Here is a 13,962-nt window from a genome sequence, read left to right as displayed (position 1 = left end):
CTAGCTACCGCCCAGTTGTATGAGAACCTAGCTACCTCCCAGTTGTATGAGAACCTAGCTACCGCCCAGTTGTACGAAGCCTTTCTCTCTCATTAGCCGAGAGACAGAATAGCCATCAGCTAAGTTAATGGCTACGAACTAGCAAGGCGCCATTTGTATCAGTGCCTATAGCTTACGAGTATTCAAGAGAGATGTATTCCAAGGACTAATAAAAAGATAAGTAATAAGCATCTACATACTTTTCTTCTTATTCATTTATAAGTTCTCATGTTCCAGACTTCACGCCCGTTTGCTTTAGCCGTGCTTGCCCTATCGGCTACAGCGTTAGTCTAGAATTCATTTTCAGCCATCTCAACTTCACGGTGTCGGCCCAGCTACCGACACAACAGTTTTCATATCAGATTGCCTGAAACATAATGCAGTCACTTTCTATGTATTCCAGAAAAAACTGCTAGGAATCATAAACCAAAACTTGCCTTTTGCACTTAAAAAGATTACTTACTTTTCTGATGGCAGCGCTGCACAATATAAAAATAAGAAAAACTTCCTTAATTTGTGTTTGCGTAAAACTGATTTTGAAGTTGAGGCAGAGTGGGAGTTCTTTGCAACATCCCATGGCAAGAGCGCATGCGATGGCCTTGGCGGAACTGTTAAGCAACTAGCTGCTAAAGCTAGCTTACAAAGATCATATGAGCAACAAATCTTAACACCCAAATCACTTCATGTATTTGCCATGGAAAACATAAAAAACATTGACTTCGAATATTGCACAACAGAGGACTATGAACTGATCAAAGAATACTTATTTCCTCAGTTTAATGACTCAAAAGCGATTGTGGGAACATCAAAGTTTCACTCATATAAACCCTGCACAGAGAGTCAAATTACTGTAAAGCCTTATCATTTTAGTCTGGATGAGTCTCTTGAATATGTGACAATACTGAACCAAATAACACCGTCACATATGGAAAATATTACTGCCAGTTTTGTGACAGTAGCATATGACGACTCTTGGTGGCTAGGATGCATTGGAGAAAAATACAATGACATGTACCGAATAAATTTTTTACACCCAAAGGGTCCATCCCAGTCTTTTTACTATCCACAACCAAGAGATATATTAGATGTCCCAGGAAATACTCTTTTACAAACAGCAAATCCAACAACAGCTATGGGAAGAACCTACACTTTAAGTGCTAAAGAAATGAAGTTGTCTTCTCTTGCTTTGGAAAAATATCTTAAAAGATCATAAAAGAAGCATGTTTAAATTATGTTACATCTACCCTCACTAAACACTAAGTTCTATAGATACAATGTGTATTAACTTTGTAAATACCGATTGGTATTAGAAATACAGTTCTATCCATGCAGATAACAAGTTAATCTTTTTCCCAAGCGAAATTACTTATATGCCAATTTCTGATACAAGGAACTTGTTGTAAATGATCACAAATAACACTGGAAAAGCAAGAAAAACATAATCTCTGCCATTTGCAGTTAAGGATGAAGGTGAGTGGCTTTATTCAAAATTTTAACTTGTAGCTCTTATATTACCAATTAAAATGTGTTCACTTCCTTCTGATGCATAGTTAAAAGAATCATGAACATTAAATTAAAACAACATTATATCATTTAATGAATTAACAAACAATAAGAGGGTAATGTTACATAAAAAGGCTAACAAAATAATTTAAGTTTGTTAGAATTACATAGGCCTACCTTAGTATTCATAGCGTAGAAATAGTCAGCTTTTCACCTCACTAGTGTGTATTGCGGTAGTAAAATATTATTTTATACAGGAACCCATTGAGATCCCATCTTGAAATTTTGCAAGCATATAGTCAGTCAGACTGGACAACACATATAATTTTTATAAAAAATCTGAGGGTACATATTTTGGAAATTTCAAAAAACGTTTTTTTGGAATAGTTTAAAATTTTCACATTTAGGTAGCATAGTCATGTTACATATCAAATTGAAGGGAATTTTTAGAGGAAAACAATGATGCAATTTTGAGCTCTCTAGGTTGTATAGTATTTGAGATACAGCATTTTAAAACAATCATTGACTGATCAAAAACAGAGGTTGTTTTCATTTTTAAACCCTTGAAACTCGAAAACCAAAGATCAGAAAATTTTGAAATCTCAGATTTAAACTAGTGTTAGTTGGTACATTACCTGAAAAAAAATTCATCCAAATCTGAGAGGTCATGGTTCGAATCGTATAGTACAATTGGTTGATTTGATAAGGAATGACCCAGATGTATTTTAGGAAGTTTATATCAGTGACAGAATTAAGTGTCACAACCTTATTTTTACAAATACAAACCAACAGTGCATTTACTTGACTAGGGTATATGGATTTACTGATTTCACTTTGTGTATTAAAAACTTAATGACATGGCATTGCTTCATTCAATATGTTTTATTTCAGACTGGAAAACCCCCTGGGTTGCAAAGTGATTTGTTTTAATAATGCATTTGTCCTTCTGGGGCATCATCAGGTTGTCTACAAAAAGAGGAAAAAATTCCATTAAGAACAAAATAGAGGGAAGGCATGGTCCTATCTTGTACAACTACACAGATAAATGAATTCAAATGTATGCTAGAACTTACATAAAAGTAACTGTATAGAAAACACATCCATCATAGTCATACAGAATGAGAAGGGGACGTAATTAAAAGAAAGGTAATATGACAATAAGCCATCCCATATAGGACGGCGACAGAAACACTTTTCAAAAAAGACTGTATGTTACCTTACTAACACCAGCAAACTTCACTTTGTTAGCGCAACCTTCGACCACGCTTGTTGTTGTTGTTGTTGTTGTGGTCTTCAGTCCTGAGACTGGTTTTATGCAGCTCTCCATGCTACTCTATCCTGTGCAAGCTTCTTCATCTCCCACTACCTACTGCAACCTACATCCACCTGAATCTGCTTAGTGTATTCATCTCTTGGTCTCCCCCTACGATTTTTACCCTCCACACTGCCCTCCAATACTAAATTGGTGATCCCTTGATTCCTCAACACATGTCCTACCAACCAATCCCTTCTTCTAGTCAAGTTGTGCCACAAACTCCTCTTCTCCCCAATCCTATTCAATACTTCCTCATTAGTTATGTGATCTACCCATCTAATCTTCAGCATTCTTCTGTAGCACCACATTTCAAAAGCTTCTATTCTCTTCTTTTCCAAACTATTTATCGTCCATGTTTCACTTCCATGCATGGCTACACTCCATACAAATACTTTCAGAAATGACTTCCTGACACTTAAATCTATACTCGATGTTAACAAATTTCTCTTCTTCAGAAATGCTTTCCTTGCCATTGCCAGTCTACATTTTATATCCTCTCTACTTCGACCATCATCAGTTGTTTTGCTCCCCAAATAGCAAAATTCCTTTACTACTTTAAGTGTCTCATTTCCTAATCTAATTCCCTCAGCATCACCCGACTTATAGAAGAACAAACATGGTATCAGCTGTGCGCAACTCAGGTCTGTTTAGTGCTAACACAGATATGACTACCAGAGTCTAGGAAACACACACAGCACTAGTGTGGCAAAAGGTAACTAGATGGTGTGCAATATCAGCCATAAGGAGCATTACATAAATATAAAATTATGCAAAACTTGTAAATTGAAATGCATTTATGGAAATCCTAAGAAATAAATAAAATAACAAAAGCATTCAAAATTACATAAAACCAAATACTTATTAAGCTGGCCATATGCGAAGCAAAATTGTAAATGATGGTAGCTTAATACATAATGAATCAAGTATGCCATGAAGTCCCTCTGATGTGCAGTAAACTGCCAAAAATTTAAAGTGCATATACAGCACGTGCATTCAGTTACCAACAAATACAAACATCAAAGCACTAGAAACAAGGATTGTAATAAAATTTGCAGATCACAAACAGACAATAAAATGAAGAAATGTTGTTGTTGTTGTTGTTGTTGTTGTTGCGGTCTTCAGTCCAGAGACTGGTTTGATGCAGCTCTCCATGCTATTGTATCCTGTGCAAGCTTCTTCATCTCCCAGCACCTACTGCAACTTACATTCTTCTGAATCTGATTAGTGTATTCATCTCTTGGTCTCACTCTACGATTTTTACCCTCCTCGCTGCCCTCCAATACTAAACTGGTGATCCCTTGATGCCTCAGAACATGTCCTACCAACTGATCCCTTCTTCTAGTCAACTTGTGCCGTAATTCTATTCAATACCTCCTCATTAGTTATGTGGTCTGCTCATCTAATCTTCAACATTCTTCTGTAGCAGCACATTTCGAAAGCTTCTGTTCTCTTCTTGTCCGAACTATTTATCGACCATGTTTCACGTGCATACATGGCTACATTCCACACAAATACTTCAGAAACAACTTCCTGACATTTAAATCTATACTCAATGTTAACAAATTTCTCTTCTTCAGAAACACTTTACTTGTCACTGCCAGTCTTCATTTTATATCCTCTTTACTTTGACAATCATGAGTTATTTTGCTCCCAAAGTAGCAAAACTCATCTACTACTTTCAGTGTCTCATTTCCTAATCCAATTCCCTCAGCATCACCTGATTTAATTCGGCTGCATTCCATTATCCTCATTTTGATTTTGTTGATGTTCATCTTATATCCTCCATTCAAGACACTGTCCATCCCATTCAACTGCTCTTCCAGGTCCATTGCTGTCTCTGACAGAATTAGTGTCATTGGCGAACCTCAAAAGTTTTTATTTCTTCTCCATGGATTTTAATTCCTACTTTGAATTTATCTTTTGTTTCCTTTATTGCTTGCTCAGTATAAAGATTGAATAACATCGGAGATAAGCTACAACCCTGTCTCACTCCCTTTCCAACCACTGCTTCCCTTTCATGCCCCTCGACTCTTATAACTGCCATCTGGTTTCTGTACAAATTGTAAATAGCCTTTTGCTCCCTGTATTTTACACCTGCCACCTCAGAATTTGAGAGAGAGTATTCCAGTCAACATTGTCAAAAGCTTTCTCTAAGTCTACAAATGCTAGAAATGTAGGTTTGCCTTTCCTTAATCTGTCTTCTAAGATAAGTCGTAGGGTCAATATTGCCTCACATGTTCCAACATTTCTACGGAGTCCAAACTAATCTTCCCCGAGGTCGGCTTCTACCAGTTTTTCCATTTGTCTGTAAAGAATTTGTGTTAGTATTTTGCAGCTGTGACTTATTAAACTGATAGTTCACTAATTTTCACATCTGTCAACACCTGCTTTCTTTGGCATTGGAATTATTATATTCTTCTTGAAGTCTAAGGGTATTTCACCTGTCCCATACATCTTGCTCACCAGGTGGTAGAATTTTGTCAGGGCTGGCTCTCCCAAGGCTATCAGTGGTTCTAATGGAATGTTGAAATATATATCTAAATAAATAAGGTACTTACAATAAAATAAAGCCCTTAAAAATCCCATAGCAGTCCTCCCCCTAACTTCTCAATATACCAAAACAGTAATGTTAAAGACTACAGGCTCCTATGCAGATGATTTACTGTGGAAAAATCTGTACCAAGCAATGAGGAGGTTGGGGGTGTAATAAAAATGCCCTCAGCAAAATCTAATGTTAGTGTAAAAATCAGTTCTAGTAATCAGATAAATTGTAGTAATAAAGTTCTTTCTGTTTGCCATCAAAATATTCAGTCAATAACAAACAAAATTTTAGGTTTAGAGATTTTACTAAATTTGGAACTCCACTTTATCACTGTTCTGCACATTACAGAACACTGGCTTAATATTGATCAAATTGTCTTTTTCTCTATGCCAGGGTAATCATTCCCAAATTATTTCTGTAGATACAGTTATAAAAATGGAGATACTGTGATGTTCATCAGTCAATGTCTAAAATATAAATCCGTTAATAAGTATCAGAATCTCAATACAGAAAGAGACTTTAACCTGGTACTCATTGAATTCTGTGATACAAATACAGTTTTCGCGTGTATTTATCGCTCCCCAAATGGAAATTTTAACTCATTCCCAAATAAATCTTGAATAAGTACTAAACAGGCTCCATCTAGACAGAAAATCAATGTGCTGTGTTGGGACTTCAAAACTGATTTTCTTGGAAGCAACAAAAGAAAACATCTACTGCTCAGCCACATAAATACTTTCACCTTAATACTGACTATAACAACACCAACAAGAATTACAAAAACTACTGCCAATGCCCTGGACCAGATGTTTGTGAATACAGACTGTTGTGCAAATTTGTAAGTAGAAGCCTTAGTGATCATAAAGATCAAGTTGTCACCCTCCAAAGCTACTTGCTCCCCACCCAGAACTGCAAAAGGACTGCAACAGCAAGAAGTTTCAGTACACATAATGTAGAAACATTCAGTCCAATTTTATCAGGAGAAAGGCAGGGGGGAGTTTCCCAAATAGATGACACCAACAAAAGGTTCAAGAAATTCTCTAGTATCTTCAGTGATTACTAAGAAATTGCATTCCCTCTGAAAACACAAGTAATAAGAGGCACAACTCCAAAATATAAGAGATTGATAACAACAAGTATCAAAATCTTAAATTCGAGGAAAAGAGAATTACTCAGATACTGGAAAAACAATAACATACTCCCACTTCTGAACAACCGCATTCAGAAATACCTTCAAATTTACAAAACAGTGATATGCTAGGCAAAAAGAATGGCCAATGATAAGTTCATAACAGAGTCATCAAATAAAAACCAAGCAGTGTGGAAAGTAATAAAGAAGGAAGCAAATAAAGTGTCCCCTATTATGGAGAATATCACTCTGAACCATGAGAAGAAGAGAGTAACTGATCCCCAACACATCACACATCTTTTCGGGTGTTACTGTGCAGATATCAGATATCACAAATAATTTAACAGTCAGTGTCAAAACAGTACCTAGAATAGAAATAGAAAAACAAAGTGCAGTCATGTTCCTTTTCAATCTATGTTTCTGGAATGACTCTAGATGAAATCATCCACGTTGCATCAACTCTTAAGAAAATATCATCAGGAATTGATGGGATTCCTGATTGTGTCATATTGTGAACATTTCACTGCCTCTTGCAGATATATAGTCAATTCATCTTTTCTGTCAGGCACATTTCCAGACTGTTTAAAAATTGCTGCAGTGATTTCTGTTTATCAGAAAGGAGATAAATCAAATATAGAAAACTATAGACCAATTGCCTTATTATCAAGCTTCAGTAAAGCCACAGAAAAAGTAATATATAATAGGCTAGTGAAATTTTGAGAGGAAAACAAAATTCTCACTCATACTCAGCATAGATTTAGAGAAAATAAATCAACAACTAGTGCCATCTATGGTTTTATACATGATGCCCTGCAAACAATGGAAAAAAACAAAGTGGCACTGCAATTTGTTTACACTTAAGTAAAGCTCTAAGCATATGCCATTAAAGACATTGCACTAAAATGGTTCACATTGTACTTGAAAAACAGAAAATGGAAAATAAAAATAAAACGTGAACTAAAGTAAAATACTAGAATATGTTTCCCAGATGCAGAAACTGAAAGAAAAGGAGCCCCTCAGTGATCCATTCTTAGACCAAACATTTTTCTCCTCTATATAAACAATTTAATTTAGACCTAAACATTGAGTCACAAACAAATACTTTTTTCGCTGATGACTCAAGCCTCCTTATTACAAGAAACACCTCAAGTCACCTACAAGCACCTGAAAATAAAACTACAGCAAAGCTAAATAGATGGTTTGGAGGGAATAAAGTACTGATAAACACCAAAAAACAACATTCCTAAATTTGTATTTAAAAGATGATGCATGCAACACCAGTGTGGCAATAAACTCCAACAACATTTCGTCTTCTCAGAAAAACTAAGTTTTTTGGCATATGGCTTCAAAATAACTTCAAATGGAATACACATATAAACAAAATAAATTGAACATTAAATAAAATATGTTATAATCAACATTTATCCTCTGCTAAAGCAAGTTTTAGCACTGTCTGAATTGCCTACTTTGCTCAATTCCATAGCATCCTACTGTATGGAATTATATTCTTGGGTAACACACCACCTAGTTCACTCATTTGCTAACCCAGAAAAGAATTGTAAGAGCAATGCAGCAAGCTCGACAAACAGATTCTTGCAAACCCCTCTTTCAAACGTTATCACCCCACCCACTTCCCTGTATGTACTACTAGACATCTGTAAGAATGTTAGAAAGAACTTAAAAGGCATAAATGAAGTATGTTATAAAGAACTTGAAAGACATCAATGAAAATTTTAATATCCATGAACATAATACAAAGCAAAAGGAAAAGCTTCATAGCTAGTCAGTAATGACATCAGCCTACAAAACTTCCACAATAAACAGTGGTATACAAATTTGCAGTAGTCTTCCACATAAGGGAAAAATCATATAATCATTCACACTCTTTTGTAAAACCTTCAGGGCATTCGTATCAGATCATTGTTTCCATTCAGTAGCAGTATGTTTGGAACATTTCAGATACAAGAGACTTGAGACAAGACAGTGCACCTACTACAAATAGTGCAAGCTCTTTTGCGGATAAGGCTCTACTGAAATAATACTGCATTTTTACTGTATTGTGCTACTGTTTTGTTTTGTGTTTGTTTGTGTCCCACAATCTCAAAAGATTTTTTGGATGAATGAATAAATAAATAAAAGTAATCCTGTCATGTGAAACCAACTAAAACAGAAAACAATGCATAGCATTGTACTAGCATTGTAAAAACCGGTAACATTGAATTGTAATCGACTTGATTTTTACTGATCAGTTGATTATTCAGCAAATTATCCTTATTCTGGAATAATTTTATTGATATTCTGCGCTAGGAAAATATGAATTTGTTAAATTTCTTTGTAATATGAGTATCTACTCATTATATTTTAATTTAGTTTTGTTTCTGAATTAAAATTTCTAGAAAGTGGTTGAGTCTTTCCGAATACACCAGAACAGCTAAAAGAGGGTTGGGTTGTTCGGGGGAAGAGACCAAACAACGAGGTTATCGGTCTCATCAGATTAGGGAAGGACGGGGAAGGAAGTCGGCCGTGCCCTTTCAAAGGAACCATACTGTCATTTGCTTGGAGCAATTAAGGGAAATCACAGAAAACCTAAATCAGGATGGCCGGACGCAGAATTGAACCATCGTCCTCTCGAATGCAAGTCCAGTGTGCTAACCACTGCACCACCTCGCTCAGTAAACAGCTAAAAGACTTCAGGACTATGCGGTCTCAAGAATCCAATGAAGATCATGAGACAAAACTTATATCAGGCTCTAACTCACTTTTTGGAGACTTCTTCCGAAAGCGAGGTGCCACATAACTCTGATTGAGACCATCTTACATTATCTCACTCTTCAAAATACTTCAATCACAGAGGCTCAAAGTTACTTGCCTCCACTGTAGCATCATAGAAGCAAAAAATTTTAATGTGAAGTGGCACAGGCAAGTGAGTTTTAATATCCCGAATCCTGCTTATTCATAACAGTTTACCATTTTGCTTTAAACATGTAAAATTCCCAGTGAGCTTATGTTATACCGTGACCATAAACAAAGCACAAGGCCAGACAGTGTGTGTTCCTGGCATGGATCTTAGCTCAGTTTCCTTTCGCATGCCCAGCTCTTTGTGTGTGTCTCTCTCTCATTAGTGAAGCAAAGAAGCTCTTAGTTCATGTCCCCAATCATACTACATCAAACGTAGTATACAAAGAAGCTTTATAAATCAAAAATAAATTCCACGCATTCAAAGTTTCAGGCTCAGCTGTCAAAATATACCTGGGCAACAGCAGGGCTCTCAGCTAGTTGCAGTAATAAGATACATCTGTATGTGACGGTGATGTTGCTAACAATGTAGCATAAAAAGTTTAGCTGCTGAGAATGCTCTATCTGTTAGTTTATGCTCATTCAATTGAATGCAGAAAAATGAGCTACTTTGATAATTAGCTTTAGAGGTATGAAACTAAAGTTTCTCCTGGTTTATAAAATGTACAAGCAGCATAGAGAAATGCAGCCAGATGACATATTCGACAACTCCCAATATTTCAATCAGTGAGCATCCCATCATTTGCAAGGCACAAATGCAATGAGAGATCACTGTGCAAGAAAATTTACAGAGGGGTTTTTTTTTATCAGTAAGGACGTTATTAAAAGATTATTGAAGGTGGCACATTATGACGCTAACTTCAGTTGTGCACCTATTTGAATTTTGAAAAAGCGCCTTCATAATCTATATAATTTGGTTTTGGAAAAACTATTACAGAAGGCACATGTAATCGTGATAAAATTTAAAGAAAAAAAATAATAGTTCCATTTCTCAGAGCAGTGTTCTTGATTCTTTAAATTTTGTTGTAATGTGATGCCATAAGCTGTATTCTGTTTTCTTTGTGTTTTGTTTTAAAAGAAACCTGTATGCTTTTCATGACAAAAGAAGATTGTATCACAGTGTTTCATATTATTTTTCAGGTTACATTCTTTTCTACCATATTATTATTCCATAAAGGGAAAGTGCAAAGATGGCTTTACATATGTACTATATATTAATGGAGGCCATCCACCATGGGGCATATAATATCCTTTTCCAAATGTGTACAGCTTTTTGAGTTTTAGAAGGTATTTTGTAATTATACTGTTGTACCTGAATAATTAAAGATATTTTATGTTTATAAAACTGTTTATTTTTCTTTGATCTTCACTTCAGTTGCCAATTCCCATCATTTTCTCTTTTATATCACTAGTATTCTTTTGTTATTGCATATCTTATCCTCATCACATTGATTTTTTCCTCAGATGGTATATAGCTGCAGCATGATAAGAGTGAGCACACTATGTGGCATTTCCTGCTTTCTGATCTTTGATTTTCATTGTTCAGCCTGTGAAGCATTATATGCTCTCAAGTTCTGTCCCATAGAATAAATTTCAGTGAGATTTTGGTGGTATTAACCTGATAGATTATGCTCCTGTTGATATATATGTCTGCTCACGAGACATCATTGACTTAGAAGTGATACACTATGTGTCCAGTTGGAAAGCTTTTCGAATCTGATTTTACACGGGATGCACCCTCACTTCACATGCAATTCAAATCTGGATTGCAAAGTACAAAATAAAGTGCTATTTGATATTTCACCTAAGAAACTGCCTCCATTTATTTATCATACTTGCACAACCTGTTTACATCGAGCATGCTTTGCAGCATTATTATATAATGCGGCATTATACATCCAAAGATATTATGAACCAATTTGAGTTCATTGCAGTTGTTTTTGTCATATACAGCTCTTTTTGTAACTTTTAATACATTTCTTTCAGCTCTCAAATTCTTTCACAAACTGTTTTGGTTTTGGTGCGGTCCAACTCTTCTCTGCCATTGTTCACATAGAGACATTCGTGCTTTCCTCATTATATACCTTTGTCTCAGATAAATAAGCAACATCAGGAAGAATTCTACTCTCTCATGTGTAGAAACTTTTCAGTAATGAATGGCATTCAAAGTCATCATAATTTTAAAAATACTAAATTTAATGCCAACACTTTTGTCTCGTATATGGACTGACTGAAATTTCAAATAGTATGTTATTATTTCTGCATGCCAGTCATTACAAGTATGCGCTGTCATAGAAATGCATTGTAGTAAACTCATAAGCAACTGACTTAATGTACCTAGAGGCATGTAGCATCACTTTTTGATATGATGACAACAGTGACAAAACATGGCATGGACTAGGAGACACTGAATATGTTGGCAAGCAGTCCCGATCCATGATTGCTGAACTACACCCAAAGTTCAACAGGGCTTGTGTTCAAGTGACCTGGAGGGGGCATCTTACAAGCAACCACACACCCATGGAGTGGCACAATTTGGGTTCAGTGGTTCCTTGGGTTTGCTGAAGATACAATCTCTTGAAGAGTGCTGTAAGTGAACAAAAGGATGTACAGGACCAGACAGTAGGTTGCTGTCTCATTCTTCAGTGAGAGATGATGGCGGGCATATCAGGGATTCCATTTTATGCTGTGCAAGTGCACCCCATGTAAGATTACTTCCCCACCCTGGAGAATGTTGCATTGTTGACAAGTGGAATGCATCTCACGTATAGTTTTCGACATACTTGTATTCTTTCATTGGAATGTACCTTCGTGTACTGGAATTCATCAGTTCAAGTGATATTTTCCATGCTTTGAACATCTGATGGTAACGGTCATGTGTCCTTGCAAATCACTATGGCCTGTGTTGTGCGGGAAGCAGAGGTACACACATTAGGCAGTGGCTTTACAGTGAGGAGATAATTCTGGATGTTGTGACAGCTCATGAATTGTTCAGCATTGAATGTTCAAATGAGTTACTGCACCATGACCCATATACTAGCTGTTACAATCTGTGATAACTGGTGGTGATTCCTGTCAGCATCATATTACTAATGGTAGTTGTTTTTAGCAGTGTTGGTTTTTCACAAATGTAGATACTTACAGTCCACCCTAGCATGGTGGTATTACATAGCCCAGTGCCTGCATAACTTTCAAGATGGTATTGCTCATGCAACAAGTGTCCATGATGTGCTTACAGTCAATTGTATTTATCAGTGGCGGTCAGTTACCATTTACTAATGTGCTACAGCACACTATAAATATCACAATAAAATTATGCCATTTCTCTCTCTTTGAATGCGAACCACAAATCACACTAAAATTACATTGTTTCCCTTCAAATGTTTGCCGAAATCGCAGTAATATTACGCCATTTCTCTTCAAATGCAGGCTGGTATCCAAATAAAGTGGAAAAAAACGTTTTTTGTAGCACTCTCTCCGTGAAAAAATTTGAAGATGCTAATGTTTCATTATATCAATGAAAACAATCAGTTATTGATAAAATTATTTAATTGGGTAGGTAAAAAATCTACTCACCAAGTGGCAGTAGAACACACACATAAAAGACTGTTGTGATTGGCAAGCATTCGGAGTCAGTGGCTCCTTCTTCAGGCAGAAGGATTGAAGGGGAAGGATGAAGGAAAAGGACTGGAGAGGTTAGGGACAGTGGTAGATTTTGGGACAGTCACTCATAACCATGCATCAGGGGAGACTTGCTGTAAGGGGTGAGAAGGAAAGACTGATTGTTGGGGACTCAGGTTTTCAAATCTCATCTGATGCAGTCCCCAACAATAAGTCTTTCCTCCATATCCCGTACGGTAAGTCTCCCCTGACCTGCGGTTCTGGGTGACTTTCCCAAAATCTACCCCTTTTCCTAGACCTCTCCAGTCCTTTTCCTTCAACGTTTCCGAAAGTTTGCCAATGACAACAGTCTTTTACGTGTGTGTTCTGCCACCGCTTGATGTTTCATTATGTAATGTTTTCTGTTGCAGAACCACAAAATGACTTCAGAATGGCTGAAAATAGCTGTGAACAAATAAACTTAAACTAGCAAAAATGGGAAATGCCATCTTCCTTTAGTATTAAAATATTGTCTGTAGATGATCTGCTAAAGAGGCTCTTTCTCAGTAGATCGTAAGAGGAGAAAGTTAGGTAGATCTTCTCCATATGTAAATCTAATGACATAGGGTGCGGGACAAGGCTGACTGATTTGGCTCAAACTATGTGAACAGAAGCAAATAGATGCCCCTTTCAAGTTCCTAAAATATTTTCCATGAATGGGCAATAGGAAAATGTATTACACTCTCTAAATATTTAGGCATAGAGTATGAGGAAATTTTGAACAGTAGGCAGAACGGCTCAGTAGCTAAGGGGTTAAGAACATGGATTGATAGTTCATTTGATGGAGTTTGATTCCCACTGGTTCTACCAATTTTTTTTTTTTTCCTTTAATTTTATTTTATTACTCGCAATGTTTAATGACTCATTATGAAATTTTATTATATTTAAACACTTCAATTTATATATAGTGAACAATAATAAAACTGACAAATTGCAGGGACAGATTCCTGACTGGAAATGGAGTGGAAAAGGTTTTAT

At 36.2% G+C, this 13,962-nt stretch overlaps 1 protein-coding gene across 2 annotated transcripts in view; it reads left to right on the top strand.

Moving 5' to 3' along the window:
* The window catches only part of LOC126475442 (N-alpha-acetyltransferase 60), a 123,840-nt gene that overhangs the window by 97,217 nt on the left and 12,661 nt on the right, over positions 1-13,962 (top strand). For both annotated transcript variants that reach the window (XM_050103305.1, XM_050103304.1), the window contains exon 5: positions 10,465-10,569. In XM_050103305.1, coding sequence (XP_049959262.1) covers positions 10,465-10,569 — 105 coding nt within the window. The remainder of the gene's footprint in view (positions 1-10,464; positions 10,570-13,962) is intronic.

Source organism: Schistocerca serialis, chromosome 4, assembly GCF_023864345.2.
Source record: "Schistocerca serialis cubense isolate TAMUIC-IGC-003099 chromosome 4, iqSchSeri2.2, whole genome shotgun sequence".
Taxonomy (NCBI): Eukaryota; Metazoa; Arthropoda; class Insecta; order Orthoptera; family Acrididae; genus Schistocerca; species Schistocerca serialis.
Note: the sequence above shows the minus strand (reverse complement) of the source record. Positions and strands in the feature narration are given on the sequence as shown.